The sequence below is a fragment of the Thermobia domestica genome, chromosome 12 (genome assembly GCF_964235325.1).
Source record: "Thermobia domestica chromosome 12, izTheDome1.hap1.1, whole genome shotgun sequence".
Lineage (NCBI taxonomy): Eukaryota > Metazoa > Arthropoda > Insecta > Zygentoma > Lepismatidae > Thermobia > Thermobia domestica.
The window spans coordinates 74792066-74808312 of NC_137465.1; the positions used below are offsets into that span (position 1 = coordinate 74792066).

The 16247-nt window shown below is 35.2% G+C and overlaps 1 protein-coding gene across 3 annotated transcripts in view; it reads right to left on the reverse strand.

Annotated features, from left to right (window-relative positions):
• Window positions 1-16247, reverse strand: part of c12.2 (von Willebrand factor A domain-containing protein c12.2) — a 1756568-nt gene that overhangs the window by 406864 nt on the left and 1333457 nt on the right. For all 3 annotated transcript variants that reach the window (XM_081733805.1, XM_081733806.1, XM_081733807.1), the window contains exon 15: window positions 1722-1870. In XM_081733805.1, the coding sequence (XP_081589931.1) occupies window positions 1722-1870 (149 nt within the window). The remainder of the gene's footprint in view (window positions 1-1721; window positions 1871-16247) is intronic.

Sequence of the window (16247 nt, forward strand, 5' to 3'; positions counted from 1 at the left end):
TTACCACTTTATTAATAACATAAAAGGACAAACCCTTAACACCAGTCAGAAGAAAATCCTTATCTTTAATTACAAGTTATTATACTACAGGAGTCGCCATACTTATTCAGAACTCTCTGCAGTTTTAAGATACGCTCTCACTCACATCAGATTTGTTCTTTTTAGGTGAGAGTGAGTTCAGACCAAAACTAACATTTGTTATCCATAGAGGTTTATTATGTGTAAATTGTAAAAGGAAGATTTTATGCAGGTACAACCTCAGTGTAGGGTTAGCATGACGCCAACATGGCCAAGAGAGATATTAGAGGTGCTGTAAATCACCATTCCCATCTACAAAAGGATATTGCTCAGGAAAATTAACACAAATAAGAGAAAAAAACGTACATGAACAAAGAGAAAATAAAAACAATCCCCGCAAAACGAACGCGAATAACATTTTTAAAACATGGCGGACTTCTACTATTTTTAAACTTTAGCGTTAATTCTTTATAAATATGTCTGTGTGTATGTGTGTTTTGAACCTTTAGCAACAAATAAACACAGTGGACTCAAAACCGCCAGATAAGGATAGGTACACACTCTTCTCAATCGAAAGGAATCTTGAATTGATCATCCACCTTCCACACTTCCTCCAATCATCCACGACCACGAGTCTGGTAGTGGAATTCCCAACTGACGGACGAGTAAAGACTATGTAACTGCAAGCATAATCGAGCGAATAGTAAGCTGGCGAAGCTCTATAGGAAGATACCTACTGTTTAAACTCGGATTTGACCTGCTGTAGTGCGTGTGCTCTGGTGCTAGCGCAGAAAAAAAGAATGCAGCTACAAGATCTTGATAGTGAAGGGGACTGCCATTAACTTGAAATATTGTAATTTTTGCGTAATTAAACTAACGAAAGGATAAAGTAAGCTAATGAAATGTCAGTATATCTTCATTTTGCATTAAAGATAAGCAGTGAGGTCTTCAAATCATTACACAACAGGGTCTACGGTTAGTATAAGTTGCCTTAAAATTACTATTATTACTATCTGATAATATTATATAGTTGCATAATTATTCTTGATCTTTCCCTTTTTTTATACTTTTATTAATCTTAGCAACTAAAAATATATATTTCTTCTGGCCATTAAAACGTAATAGTGATCCATATGGTGAATTCCAAAAACAAAATAATCAAGAATTCCACTTTGTATTGGTTCCTGTCACCCCATGTTTCATTTGCGTTCCTGACAAGAAACTAAACACATGTGCAAACGAAATGCATCTACACATGGGCAGAATTGCATTTCCATTGATGGGAAACTGCAGAAAGTTAAATGTTTATGTCTCAACTTCATCACGTCCTGTTATCTCTTGAACAGTTGAGAAAGGAAAATATATACTAGATTCTCGAAACTTAGGATTTAGAGGTGAAAAGAAAATTTTTTAATTGCTTCCGGAAACCTGAGAAATTTTAGCTACCTGTTCGGGCGAAACGGCTGAATGACACCACTGAAGAATGGCTCATACCACTGAAAACTGTAAAAAACATTTTCATTGTTGGCCGAATTTCCATTTATTTCGTGTGGTAAATAATGGAAACAATAATGAATACTAATTTTTGAAACAATTAAGAACATTCAGACATCCTTACTAATGAAATATTTCATTTCTAGATTTTTAGACTCCAACTATTTCAGAGATATGTGTAACCAAAAAAGGTATATCACTTTTCTTACCTGTGAAGTTGTATATATTCCCTCGGTTTGTTCAACAGAAATAGCAGTCGGTCAACAAGTTTATTTTTTCCAACTCCTTGGTTACCTACTAATAAAATATGTTCTCCTATTTCAAAATCTTGTAGGAGGCGTTCTAATAGCCTGATATGCTAAAAAGAAAATAACGTAATTACTAATATTCATTTTTATAATCATAATCTAGATTAAATAGTATAACTATTAAATTTATACTGGCATCCTTCTGAAATGTTGTGATATTTCTCTTTATACGTAAGCTTTTTCCTTCAATGTTTTCATAACAAGAATATTGAATAAGTAATATGGTTTCTTTGTTAATTTACATCAATAACGAAATAAAACAAGAAAAATGTAAGTTAAAATCATACTCATTAAATACAGCAACGTTTTATATACTTGAAAAACTGCATATTCACTAGATTGAGGAATCACATTGAGTCGTCTCTCACGTACTGGTAATTCATTTCAATGAATCATTGTATATCCTGTAATATGTGCTTGTAGTCTTAATTACAGCAGTGATGCTCTCATTTACAACTACACTGAGAAAATTCGCTAGGTTAAAATAGCCAATTTTTTTTACTAGTAAACAAGTTGCTCTGTCAATATAACATACTAAGTCTTGCTTATTACAACCGAATACCACTTGGTTAGTTAATCCTGATTGATTTAGCCGAGTAATTGACAAATTCAACGATCGGATTGTTTAATCGATTACGTAAAGACCGTTAAGAAAAATATGAAAGAAAATTCTGTATGGGACTGAAATTATTGGAACCAGTGCCCACGGATTACTAGAATAATGTTTTAACATGTTTGATTATCTGGTGTTATTGGAACTATTAATGGTGGTAAAAAGTATTCACTCTACAATAATATAAAAACAGGAAGTACTTGACATATAAACTGGCAAAGACTTGCGTTAGTACAATTACATGACGTGAGAAAAACAATGGAAAAATTAGAAGAAATGCAGCACTTAATACTCAAGCAAAAACGCGTAACTCAACAAGGTGGGCTGAAAATTTCTACATACATAATAATATGACAGGTGTTAATAATAAACAAAGGTATAAGAAAACCAAAAAAGAAAATATAAGAAAACGATCTATAACATTACCAAAGCAAGAAAGCAAAGAGTGCTTTCGGGAACTACCGTGGTATAGCTACAGCAGAAAAGCAATTAGAATATCGCCGCTCGATCTCGGATCGAAATGTTTCGTCAGGAACGCTGCAAAATTCAACATAGGTGGTGGCATCAAAGAGAGCAGTAAACCGATGTAAGTTACTGTGTATGCCACATAGAACAGTGTTTTGTTTTCCGGAAAGATAAAAAGCAAAATGGGGAAACAAAATAATATTAACGTTAAAAGACTGCGACGATGTTCGAGTTATTAGCCCTAAGAGTTGTATAAGTAACTTCGAGCTGTAAACAACGTCGGATAACGGGCATAAGAGGACGAGATCCCTGCTGAAAAACATACTTTCGTAATTAAGACGTCTAGCCTCTCTCGTATTAGGTATTGTGCCTCGTATTAGGTAGGCATAGCCCAAGTACCATACTTAGAGGCCTGACAAAAGTTTTTGCTTTCGATGGCAGACTTGCTTTTTGAAATCCATTTTCGTTTCGTTTCATTACATCTTCATTTGGGCTTACGCTCCAAGTTATTACATTTTGATGGCAGATCCTGACAATCCTAACGGAATCTCGATCAACCAGCTACTTTTAATATTCGCTTGCATGGTCGTCAAAAGATTCAGCTTCGAATTGTTACCGAAACAAAATCTAGTATTAAGAAACACACAGATGATGCTGCATATGGTATTTCCGTAGAGGAGAACACTTTTACTGATCATCGAACTCGCTCTCGAACTGAACACAACCAATCTTCTATTGCGTGTTTCAGATGTAAAGCATCATGGGCAGTAGCCTACGGTGCGCGATATTCCACGCGGTGTTGCCGGATTGCGGACTCCCCTTTCCCTTCTCGCTCTTCCTCCAGTTGAGATTATGACACATACATTGGCAACATAATTTACAATGTAAATATACTATTCCAGCAAACTAAAAAAATTTGATTGTGCATCCTAGAAGTATATATAACAACTGAATTACTTACCTGTTAACTTATTCCAGTGGAACTACTAAACACTAGTCTTCAACACTACTTTCACTATCGTCTATGTCAATTAATATTTCGTCATTGTCTGAATCTGAGTCTTGTAAATTTATTATCATGAGTTCCAAAAATTGTAAACACAAAAGATAATTCTTCGAGAAAGAAAACTCCGCACTTGTACTCGGTTTGTTTAAAGACATTGTCAACTATAATTTTGGAGAACAAACGAACTACCACGAAAGAAAGCAACTCAGACACTGATGAATTATCTTTATGCTAGAAGAGAAGTTGCGTTCCTACACAACTAACCCCCTTTGTTTGCATATCTGTTCTTATAATTATACTCTTATACTTGGTGTAGGTCTCACAACAACAATCCATCTGATTCGTAAGCAACACGATATGGTCCAGTTTGTTTTCGGTTACAATAATTTATGACACTATTCAGACGCCTGGTGCTTTTGAATTCCTGCTAGAGGAGAAAAGAGGGAATACGTAATTGGTCACATATACGTAAGATATTGAAACGAAGAAAAAAAAATCATACTGCGTTTCTTCTCTCGAATAAGAAAGAATTTAGCTTACTATTCTCAGGGGTGTAGAAAAGGGAGCCTCGTCTCTCCAAACTATTTCCAGCCCCCAAATGAGGTTCGTCTGGTATATATTTAATAAACTTATTGAATAGTTAATGCAAATGAGGAAAGTATATAATAAAATACGAAAATTAAAAAGAGAAATCAAACATCAATACAGTTTCTGTATCTAATTAGAATAACTAACATTAATCATATGCTTTATATTCTCATTTCCCTAACTGGGCGCTCACCGTGTGAACTCACTACTATATTATTGCATAATAATATCTGAGTGGATATATATTTTTGAGTTTTTTCCTTTACTGTTTTAACCTACATAAATACGGAGTCAGATAAACAGACTACCATAAACAGCATTTGTCTTCTTATGAATAGTTTACTGATTCATCTCTTACAATCCGGTTTTTAATTTCAGTACTGTCAAGATCTGTCTTGATAAGATAGCATCGTGAAAATATGTGTATAGTATGCAAGGTGAGTTAATCTGCTTTCATATTCTGAAAGAGGTCATTTGTTCTGCTTTTAATATGTGAAAAGCTTGACTCACCCTGAAAGTAATGTTCACCTAGAACAATCTGCTGGCTACACCCCTGATTACTCTGTAATAAAAGTTGACTTCTATTTTCAAATCGAATAAAAATCCACTGGAAATTAGACGTAGGACTCAACGCTCGTTTTACTAATAGTTCTAAGATGGAAACTTTTAAAATCGTGTATTATGACAACCAGTTGACATAAAAAGATGTAGTTTTCACGTATGCGTTCGTGATTCTTTTCTCTACTTCGTAAAGAAAACAGTTAATGTGGCAGTTCAATATTTCTAAGTAGCGCCTCTGGTATTGTCAAGATTCGCAGTAGTGCGACAGGTCAGCGTGCAGAACTGCTTGTCGCGAATTGTCAACACCGTTCAAAGCCAATTAGACGCCGAGTGAAGCCAACTCAGGTCATGCTGCTTGCCATTTGAAGCACACAATAATCCACCCAAACGTTAACCGACGACACTATTACACGACCACGTCAATATTACTGATAATCAACTCAGAAATATAGACTGGACTTCACTTTCAACATCTGATGATTCTCACCATTCCTCGATTGTACAATAAGGGCCACTTCTGGATGGTACAGCCATATGGAGATTTACACCTGAAGTGCTCCACCAGCTGAGTCCGAGGCATTTGCCGGGAAGTATGCAACCAAATTAGCTGTAAAGGAAAGCGGGTGGCATAATCGCCAAGCACTGAAAATCCCTGTACACTTGGGCGAAATTCCCACTACCGTCTACAGCATCGTTTCTCCAAATGAAATGAATCTTAGGCGTGTAGTTCTTACGGCAAACATATTACTTGATATTTGTCCTATTTGTGGAGAAAAATTGAAACAAAAAATTAAAGTCCAATCCTGTTGCTGTTGAAATGAACTCTCTTTAAGTCGTTTGATCTGAAATGACTTTGCAGAACCTGAATAAATAAATATTCTGTCACTTTAGAGGGGTGTTGGAAGAGCAAATGCACCCCTCCTACAGTATGGAAATATATAATTTTAATCAAATTCTTAGCGAGAGTGAGCCCATTGGTATAGCGCTTTTATGATTTGAAATCTTGTTCCCAAGCCATCTTATGTCATAACTGATAACATAGGAGAACGGGAGATGGAAATATGATGAAGGAGAAATACACTCACATGTGCAAATTCAGAATTGGAGACAAAATGATCGGATAGCATCCATATTTTGTTGCAAATTTTGATTTTGTAAGTAGACATGTAAAAGCCCACCCGAATCTGAGAGCATCCCATTACCAATTGTTGAATTCAAGTGGACAACTCAGTTGAGAGCATCAGATGATTAGGGAGGGAGAGAAACATCTTAAGATATGGGGAACGAACAATGAATAAAATACCAACTTCCCTCGACATAACTCGATCCCTAAACCCCACGATTACCAAGCCACGCCTTTGGTCACTCACCCACAGAGCCACACAGAATGACAGATAACCATACGTCAGGAAAAAACCTTCGTTACGACAGGTGATTTATTTGTAGGGGGAAGCTAGTGGAATTCCCCGTCTCTAGTTTTTTCTTTCCTTGGCACCAACTTAATTACTGTTGTCCCAGCCTGGGAAGAATATTTTCCACCGCCCTAGAAAATTCCTAACAATTTGCATACATTTTTAGCAACACAAAACATTTATTCATCGCTGTTCTGCATAATTATACTTACACAAACGAATTATTTGCAATTCTACGAATGCCCCTATCAAGTAAACAGAAGTACTGAGTATGAAATTATATATCTCGCAAATAGTTTTGCAGAAAATACCTAAACTAAATTTTGTATTGGGAACAGGGGGAAGCACACACGCGGGGCTTAAGAAGCAGATTGTGCCTATAAGATTTGTTTTGGACAGTAAGGGACATAAATTTACATTTAAACGGCAAAATCACACGTTTAATTTTACCATAATTTTACTTTTAAGAGCGCCAAATTCGTAGAACGAAGGCATTCTTTTCGGCTTGGAAGAACAAAATTATGGCTGAATATGGAAGTGAACAGACTGATTATGATCAGGAACAATGGATGCAACCAAGCAGTGGCGTAGCCAGCAGGTCTGGAACGCCCGACATTTGTGAAAGTTGTTAATATAAGGCCTAAGATTGCGGTTTTATTCAAACTTTTTCCCGGGGTGAACCCCCGGACACACCCCAAATAAACATTTAGCCAGCGGCCCTTCTGAAATCAAATCCTGGCTGCCCCCTGCTACCAAGTGATATATTCTCTGTCACATAAGAAAATGCATGTTTTAAGTGGGATACTATCTTTTGTCCCTTACTATGAGAATGAAATCGGCGCACATTACTTGCTCCCACATCGCGATTTAATTAAATGTTTTAAAACTTTTTAAAGCTCGATCCCTAACCAAATCGATAACTGTATGATCTATCTCTTTGCAGTTCACCCAAGACACTACAGAAATATCGTAAAACTTAATAAAAGGAAAAAAGTTCGTTCACAGCGTGAAGCTTACGATTATTGCCATATATTTATAGCGTAGATGTGTCGTCTATCTTATACCGTAGCTCATTAGATCCGTGCAGAGTTCCCATTCCCACGACCCGTGTTCAAATCTTCGTGACGCTATTTTTTATTTTTATTTTTTTATTGATCAGGTAGGGCTCCAGTAGAAAGAAACATATGGTTACACCTCAAGGTGTGATTCGATATTCTCCAAGTATTTATTTATTTATTTCTTCTCAAGCGAAAAAATGAAGTAGAATTTTACAAGCGTAAAACTTCTAGATTTGACTCTTAATAAAAACTATGAATAAGATTACAGCTCAAAATAAATTGAATTCTCTTCAATTGTATTCCATAATTAGCTATGGTCAAGGAAATGGATTTCAGCTGTTTTGTGTGTGATCAGCACATTTACTTCCATCATTTCTATTTCTGGAACTAAATATCATTAATTTTGTTTTTTTCGTTTATATATAAAATTCTCATCCTTTAGTCCTTAACAAAACCGATATTATTGTTCGAACTGTCACTATGGCATTGCATTTCATTATATAAAGAAATGAAACTATACATATAGTTCCTATATCGACTTACAGCTTAACGTGGGATCCGAAACCATAGAATCGAGCTCCGTTTTTAGGAAAAAGAATCTGACCACGGTCAGTTCTTACCCGTTGGGGTTAGAACAGACCCTATGATTATACTGGTATTTGGAAGCACAGATAATTGTTTACGAATTTCGTGACCTGGAAGCAATCACACTAGTGTCCCGGTATGACCAGAACAGACCTGGAGACGACGAAACGTCGTCATACATACGGTGAATTTATATGATACTGTTAAACATTAAAGTTAATAGGTCATTTATATATCAATAAATAACTTAAATAAATAAATAAAAAGACAGTAACAATACTATTAAAGTATATCTACATAGTATATAAAAGAAATACGTTGTCTATCATAACGAAAGATGGCTGAACCGTTTGAAATGAATTTTATTTCTATAGTTAACCTCTAGCTTGGACTAGGTTGTTGAGAACTTGCTCGGGAGAGTACTCCCGGAAATAGTAACTAAGTACACGATTCTGATTGGTTGGCGTTATCGGTATCTTGCGAGGTAGCCTATACCTCTGTATATAACAGAAATTATACGCTTGTTGCTATCTGTGCTCGTGGATGTGCGTGCTAACGCAGTAGGCTGGTAGTAAGAATTGCTTTTGGCATGGATTCAAACCCGGCCAAGGAAATCTTTCTCTTTTTTAAATCGTTCATAACACTTTTCTTCAATAAAATATGATGAAAAAAGTACTCAAAAAGGCGATTTGCTTACTTTTGGGATATAAGTAGTAGTGATAGTAGTAATACAGAAGCGAAGATATATATATATATATATATATATATATATATATATATATATATATATATATACCTTTCCATGAAACCATGAAAATAAAGAAATTGACTTCCAACCCTATTTATAATGTAGGTGTATTGGCACGTGTCGAATCGAATTGTTTGTTATGCAACGTTATGCCCTCAGGCAAACTACTGGCTATCGGCTAGTTAAGTCTTAAAGGCCACCATGAAGAAAGAGAGAAAAAGAAAAAGGTATGCTTATTTCATAGGGAGAACACAATAAAAAAGTCTATCTGCTCCTTGACATTAAGTGTTTGAAACCAATGCTGTTATGAATATCAATTTTTCTAATTTCCTTAGGAGACTATACGGAAACGTTAATTCTATACATGAGAAAGAAAAATATATATCATATATCACACAGATAACGAAATAAAATAGCATATTGATCTACGCCTTGGCGATAAGTGCTTCAAAATAGTTTAGAATATTTTTCCTAATTTCCATAATAAAAAGAAAAAATGAGAATTGTTAATTCCCATAGAAAAAGAAAGCAAAACATAATTATACTTATTAAACAAAAATAATAAAATAAAATATATTTAAAATATATTAAAATATGGCTAAACTTTAATGAAACAAACCTAAGTAAAACATTTACCCGGAATAGTCTCTACAAGTAATTTGTAGAAAATGGACAGAAATAATGAACATAAACTATTAGTTGTCAATTAAAAGTGTAGCAAGGAATAGTTCTAAACCAAAGTAGAATATTCACTCTGCTTCATTTAAATAATAAACTTTTTTTAAAAAATAATGATCTTTTGGCTGTATCGTAAATATTTTAGTACATAAATAAATAAAATACATATGTATAATTTAATCACCGCAACTGGATAGCTGATTGCGCGAGTGAACATAATGAATATTATTACAAACTGTTACAAAGGTGGGGGCCGCAGTGGCTCACGATTCAGTCACCACCGATCCGATCCGAGAAGTGAGCCGAGCTCACACCTTAACCTACTGAGCCGATTCGAGATCCATAAAAGTTATTAGATGCTAATACAATATGAAGTATATGTTCTATAAGCCTTTCCCACAATTCTACTGCTTGGGCTGAAATCAATCAATACCGAGGAAGTTAATTATTCGTCTTTGATTTGAAAACTGTTCCGCGATTTAACTTTATCAAGAATAAGGGGTGAAAGCTAAAACACTCGCCCTTTGCACATATACATATAAAACAATTTTGTGTTATAGCAATACAACGTGAAGATCATTTGATTAGACAAAACAGGCTATTTTTACTTTAGGCCATCCGCATCATTCGAATCGGTTGCGGGACAAATTGGCAATCGATGTGCGCGTGAAAGGGGCCAAGTTCCTCTGAACTCCGAAACCTCGTTATTTAAATATAATAAAATATTTTTAAAAATAACTTTCACCCCATTGAGTCAATTTTGATTCAATATGGCGAATATTTTCTTTGGGGCTTCTCGATTCTCGCTATTAAACGAAGTCAATTGGTGTCAAGATAAAAATGAAATTATCTTTATCAGTTTTAGTCCAAAGATTATACCCTGTAGAGTAAGGGGGACGCTGATTAGGGGATGTGAATTCTGATGGTAGACTTAGTGGAATGATGATGTGAGAGGAGATGGAAGTACGCAGGCTATAAAGAATTAGAGGTTGAATTACTTTATCCTGCCGTTTTAAAAGGATCCACTATAACTTCTGTAAAAACTATTTAATTTTTAAAGAACATGGTGTAAATGGAATTTGCAGTTTATGAACAAGCCACACTTTTAGGGGTAAAATCAGTGAAGAATGACCAATCCCCAACATGTTCCTTTACAAAATTCCAAATATCATTTTGTAGGTTCCCAATTATCTCCGCTGTTTGGAATTATAATTGGTCGATAATAAAGGAGTAAATTTCATTCCTCTTGTCGTGCAACAAGAAATATTTTGTGCAAATTAGTGTTTTGTGAAACATAATGTGTTTTATTTGAAATTACAGGCATAAAGTTATTGTTTGGAATTGAAGTTGGAGGGAAAAAAAGTGAATTAATTTCATTTCGTGAAATTGATATCTTTTCTCCAAAGTTCCCAATTTTCTTGAAATAGTAGGTATGTTTTCTTTCAGGCTGTAGTTAGAGCTACTGTTACGCATGAGAGTTGGGGGAAATTAAGCCAACTTCAAGATTACATTTTACGATTACTTCTGTGCTTTTGTTCAAACAGATTTCATGAAGCAACTTTTTTTGAATGTGTAAGAACTACTATTGTTGGTAGAGACTGAAACTGATGAAGAGAAAGATAATGTAAATGTAAAAGTTGAAAAGAAATCCGCTCGCTTCTTAAACACACAGCACAAGCAGTGGTGATAAAACGTTATTTTCTAAATAGGAAATAAAATACATAATTCTCGCCCCAAATGTCTTTTGGGCATTAATTAGAAAAAAAATTAAAACTAATTTTTCTAAAAAAGGAATAAAATATTTAACTTTAGCTCCAAAGGTCTCTTGGACATTAATTGGGATGAAAATAAAATCAAAGTTGAAGTTCATTAAAAACGTAAGACATTTAATGCAGCTTCAAATGTCTTTTAGGTAAATTGAGAGGAAAAGTGAAATGTATAAGTTCCTTACCATTGTACAAAAGAAGAAAAGATCAATAAAAGGCAAATATTTGGAAATGAAAGAATTCTAGTATTTTGTATAGTCACCTTCTGCTTCTATAACGTCACCCAAACGATTAGGTATACTAGATACAAGATTCGAGAATATAGTTGGATGTTTTTGGAAATTATTCCAGAGTTCTATTACATTTGCCTCAAGAATTTCTTTGTTACGGTCTTGTCGACGTTCTTCCCATTCTTGAACCATTAACGCCCAAAGATGTTCTATGGGGTTAAGGTCTGGCGATCGAAGAGGCCATTCTATACATATTAGCTCTGGATGATCTTCAGACAATGCTTGAGTTTGCCTCGAGGTATGAACACCATTGTTGTCTTGCATAAACACGAATTCCTCTTGTTCTTCAAATTTTTCGTGTAGGGACGGAAGCAATGTATTCTCCAGTACTTAGACATAAGTCACACTAGTCATTCGTCCAGGAACAGAAACGATCTCGCCCGAACCTTGAGCTGTCATATAACCCCAAAAATGAGCTGAAACTCGTTTTGAATGTTCGGTGCGAATGACATGTTGTGGAAGATATCGTGTCCCGCGTGGCCTGTATAATATCATTTTCCCTTGCAGATCAGAGAGGAACACCTTCTCATCACACCAGATGACGAGATCCCAATAGGCTTGTGGAAGACTCACGTTCTTCTTAGCCCATTCTAAACGCCATTCCTTGTGGTAATCTGTCAAAATAGTTCTCATAGCTGGTCGTGCGTGATGGACTCCAGCCGCAATAAGAAGCTGCGTTACTGTCTTTTGTGAACATCCTAGTTCAACAGCTTTGTCTCTCAACACAGACCGATGACGTAGATGGATGGTTCCGTACTTCTTCAACGAGAGCTTCATCTTGAGTCTTTGATGTTGCCCGCGGTCTTCCACTTCTGGGTCTTGACTTAATTCATTCTCTGTTTCCCTGCTCCCCATGACGATCCAGCCACTTCCTCACAGTTCTAGGATTACACCCAAAATCTTTAGCAATGAGAGGCAATTTCTCATCATTAGCAGCACGGCCAATAATCTCGGCTTTTTGAGCGGCAGTTAACTCCAAGGCGCCTTTAGTTCTAGACATTTTTGCTGACACTAGAATCACAAACGAAATACTCTACAGGATGTATGATTGTGAAGGCGTATGTTAAGGATCAGAGTAATATTATGTGTTGATTTATTTATTGATGCATGTTCATTGTTGGTATTATTAATTTTATTTTTGTAAAGAAGCAAGTTACTACCCGCAAATATAATTCTAACTATACTCTTTTACTATTTTTCACAATATGACAAGTGTGAATCTTTATATTTATTTTTGGGTTAGAGACTGTTGAACAGGGTGAAAAAATCATGATTTTTTTAAAAATATATAATTTTTGTTGATTTTTTATTTAAATTGATTTTTTATTTAAATCACAACTTTTTTCTCGTATAATACAAGTCGCGAAATGACATTAGGAATGCAGAAGAGAGATTAGGAATTAGTATTAAATGTTAATTATGTCATTTAGGTGGAAGTACTGGGATATAATTTTGAATTAATCCCCAATCATTTACCTATTACAATCCCAAACAATGTTTCTCAAGCATTAAGGAAAAAACTTACAGCAACGTTTATCAATATGACACTTTTCTTTTCACGAAAGTTACTGATGTTTGGTAGAGGTATATTTTCTTAAAAAATCGAAACTAGCTAGCCGCAAGAAATACATATGAAGTCCATAAATTTCGCCTAAAATTAACTAACTTTATGGCGCATGAAACCCGGAGGATCAATTCCACGTTCACAAAAGTTTTCCCTGATTTCTATCCTTAGCCAACTGGATCCAGTTTCTACTTTGTATTCCTATATCTGCGAAATCCATCTAAAAGTTGTCCTCTCATCTGCGTCTAGGTCTTCCTAATGGTCGTTTTCCGATTGCTCTTCCAGTTAAGACTGAAAGCGTTCCTACTTTTCCCATCCTGGCTACATGACCTGCCCACCTGAGTCTCCTAGACTTGATGACCCTAACAATGTTTGGTAAACCGTATAAATTATGTAATTCCTCGTTATGAAGTTTCCGTCATTCCCCATTCCCCTTCCTTTTGGGTCCGAATATTCGTCTGAGGATCTTGTTTTCAAATGCTTTCAGTCTATGCTCTCCCCTCATAGCAAGCGACCATGTTTCGCAACCATACAGAACAACAGGCATGATTATCGTTTTATATATTTCAAGTTTGAAATTTCTCGACAGAATTTGCGACGACAAGAGATTTTGAACTAAATAATAACACGAATTCCCTGCTTTTAGTCGACATTTAATTTCTTCGTGAATATCGTTTTCGTCTGTTAATATTGATCTTAGATATTTGAAAGTATTCACTTTATCAAAAGTATTATTCGGTATTTTAAGGCATCTAAAATTTGCAGTATTACGATCCCGAATAACTTCTATGTATTCAGTACATAAATTTCGCCTGAAGCTTTAAAATCTATCATTTTTTAATTTTGTTTCGCAGAGGGGATCGAGCTTCCCTAAATACGACCCTATTACTTGGAAACAAACAAATAAACGTGGACACAAAAGAACTTTCGTCTTAAATTTCCATGATGATTTCTCCGTTGGAATAGTTTTAACGATTTAAAAACCCTATGTTACAAAGAGAAGAAAGCAGGATTCACCCGTTACCCGTTCAAAACGGGATTTTCTCTAATCATCCTCTGCATGATACTCGTTTTTATATTGTGCTTACATAATTTGAGTCTCATTGTATTTTATTACTATCTTCCATAATCGAAATAACAGAACAGAAACGGGATTTTACTTATTTTCAATTTATATTAATTTATTTCGGATTTTGATTTAAACCAACGACTTTTATTCAAAAAATCAAGTGATTTATATCTTGATTAAAATCGTGATTTAAATCAGATTAATTTAAATCAATCCACCCTGCTGTAGACCCAATGAAATTTCCTTCAGTAGTAAGCAACTACTTATTCAATGATTCATCACTAAACGCTATAGGCAAAGAAAGGCAAAGCAATATCGCCTGAAGGTTGTTTGAAATGCGTGTCTTTGTTTTACTTGTGAAGTAAAGGCACTTTGCTTCTTCTACTAAGTTCTGACACATTATGTCAATAAAATATTGGTCTGTCTGAGAAAACAAAGAGACGAAAGAAAAAATATGAGCTATCCGCGTCAGTCTATTCGATATTTAAGCATGTTGGAAAAATAAACCATGTCATGTATTTAACTAAAATATGGTTAATAAACTAGCGTTATTATCATTAAAGGCCGTATGTGTCCTGGAACCTTGTGTTATACCTGGAAAAGTTCGTGTCAGATCCAGATGAAATGTAACATTTTATGATTATGCAACGATAAATGAAAAAATGGAAGTACACATTGTCTTAGTGTTCCGTGCGGAAGACCAGGGTTCAATTTCCAGTGTGAGTTTATCTGGTTCGGGATAATACATTAGGCTGTAGGCCCATGTCTCATATAGTCTCGGTGCTGCAAGTTAAGTTAAACTTCTAACCATCTAACCCATCAGTTTTAGAGCTCATAGGATTATGAGAAAGTGATTGGTGTGATCCGTGATGCGTTGCAATTAAAAAAGCAACAATGAGAATCACAATCGTGGATATAAAAGTTGATCTCTCGCTGAAGCATCGTGACTTATAATTAAATTTCAGATTTTTAGCTTTTAAAAATTGGGCCTATGGGCCCCTAATATAAGCTTGGCAAAGTAGTGAAATATATTCTAAAACTCATGAAATAGAATCAACAATTAATTTAAAATTATTGACTAAGTAAAACTGTAAACCCAGGGTTTAAAAAGAAATATGTAAAAATAATTAGACACATAGTTGCATTCGTCTGGATTTTCAAAGCACGTTTTCACTGTTCACATCAGTTTAAAAATTATCAAGAAACTAAATTACAATTTCAATTTTTCACACGAGAAGAATAAGTGTACGAAAATGTTATTTGGGAAATATTTAAGCCTCTTTCCTCCCCCCAGAAAAACAGCGATAAAAGCTATCCCAGACAATCCACGTATTAACTACGTATGTTCAAAATTCATTGTAAACAGTTAAATTACTTCCTTGCATTGACAATTTAATTAGGATCTTGTAGCAATTACCCCCGTTCCCCACCCCGTACATTCTACACGACAAATTTTCCTGGTTCGCTTGATTGAATTTTGACAATCCCTTAACCCTTAACAGGAAACGCTATTTTCTTCGCTTACAGGAAATGTGTCTGTGGGACACGAACATGTATAAAGCGATATCTTTAAAAAAAAAACATATTTGTAATGTTAAATAATAGGAAGGTACTGAGAAAACCGATATATTGAGTGAATCAGTGTTGCCAATGTAATACAAAGAAAAACCATACGTGTCTGACAGACACATATTTCCTGTTAAGGGTTAAAATCAAATTACTTCTCTTTTGTGTTATTCTCATAACTTATCTTATGGGAAAGGCTTATAGAACATATACTTCATTTTGTATAAGCATCATTTTTATGGATCTCGAACCGGCTCGGTAGGTTGAGGTGTGAGCTCGGCTCGGTTCGGTTCTGACTGAACCGTGAGCCGAGCCGCTCGAACCGTTGAAAGCACTACAAGCTGACGCTTCAGGCTGCTTACCTACACCCACCGGCTTCCACTGGGCCACTGCGGCCTCCACCTTTGTAACAGTTTGTAATAATATTCATTATGTTCACCCACTCAATCAGCTATCCG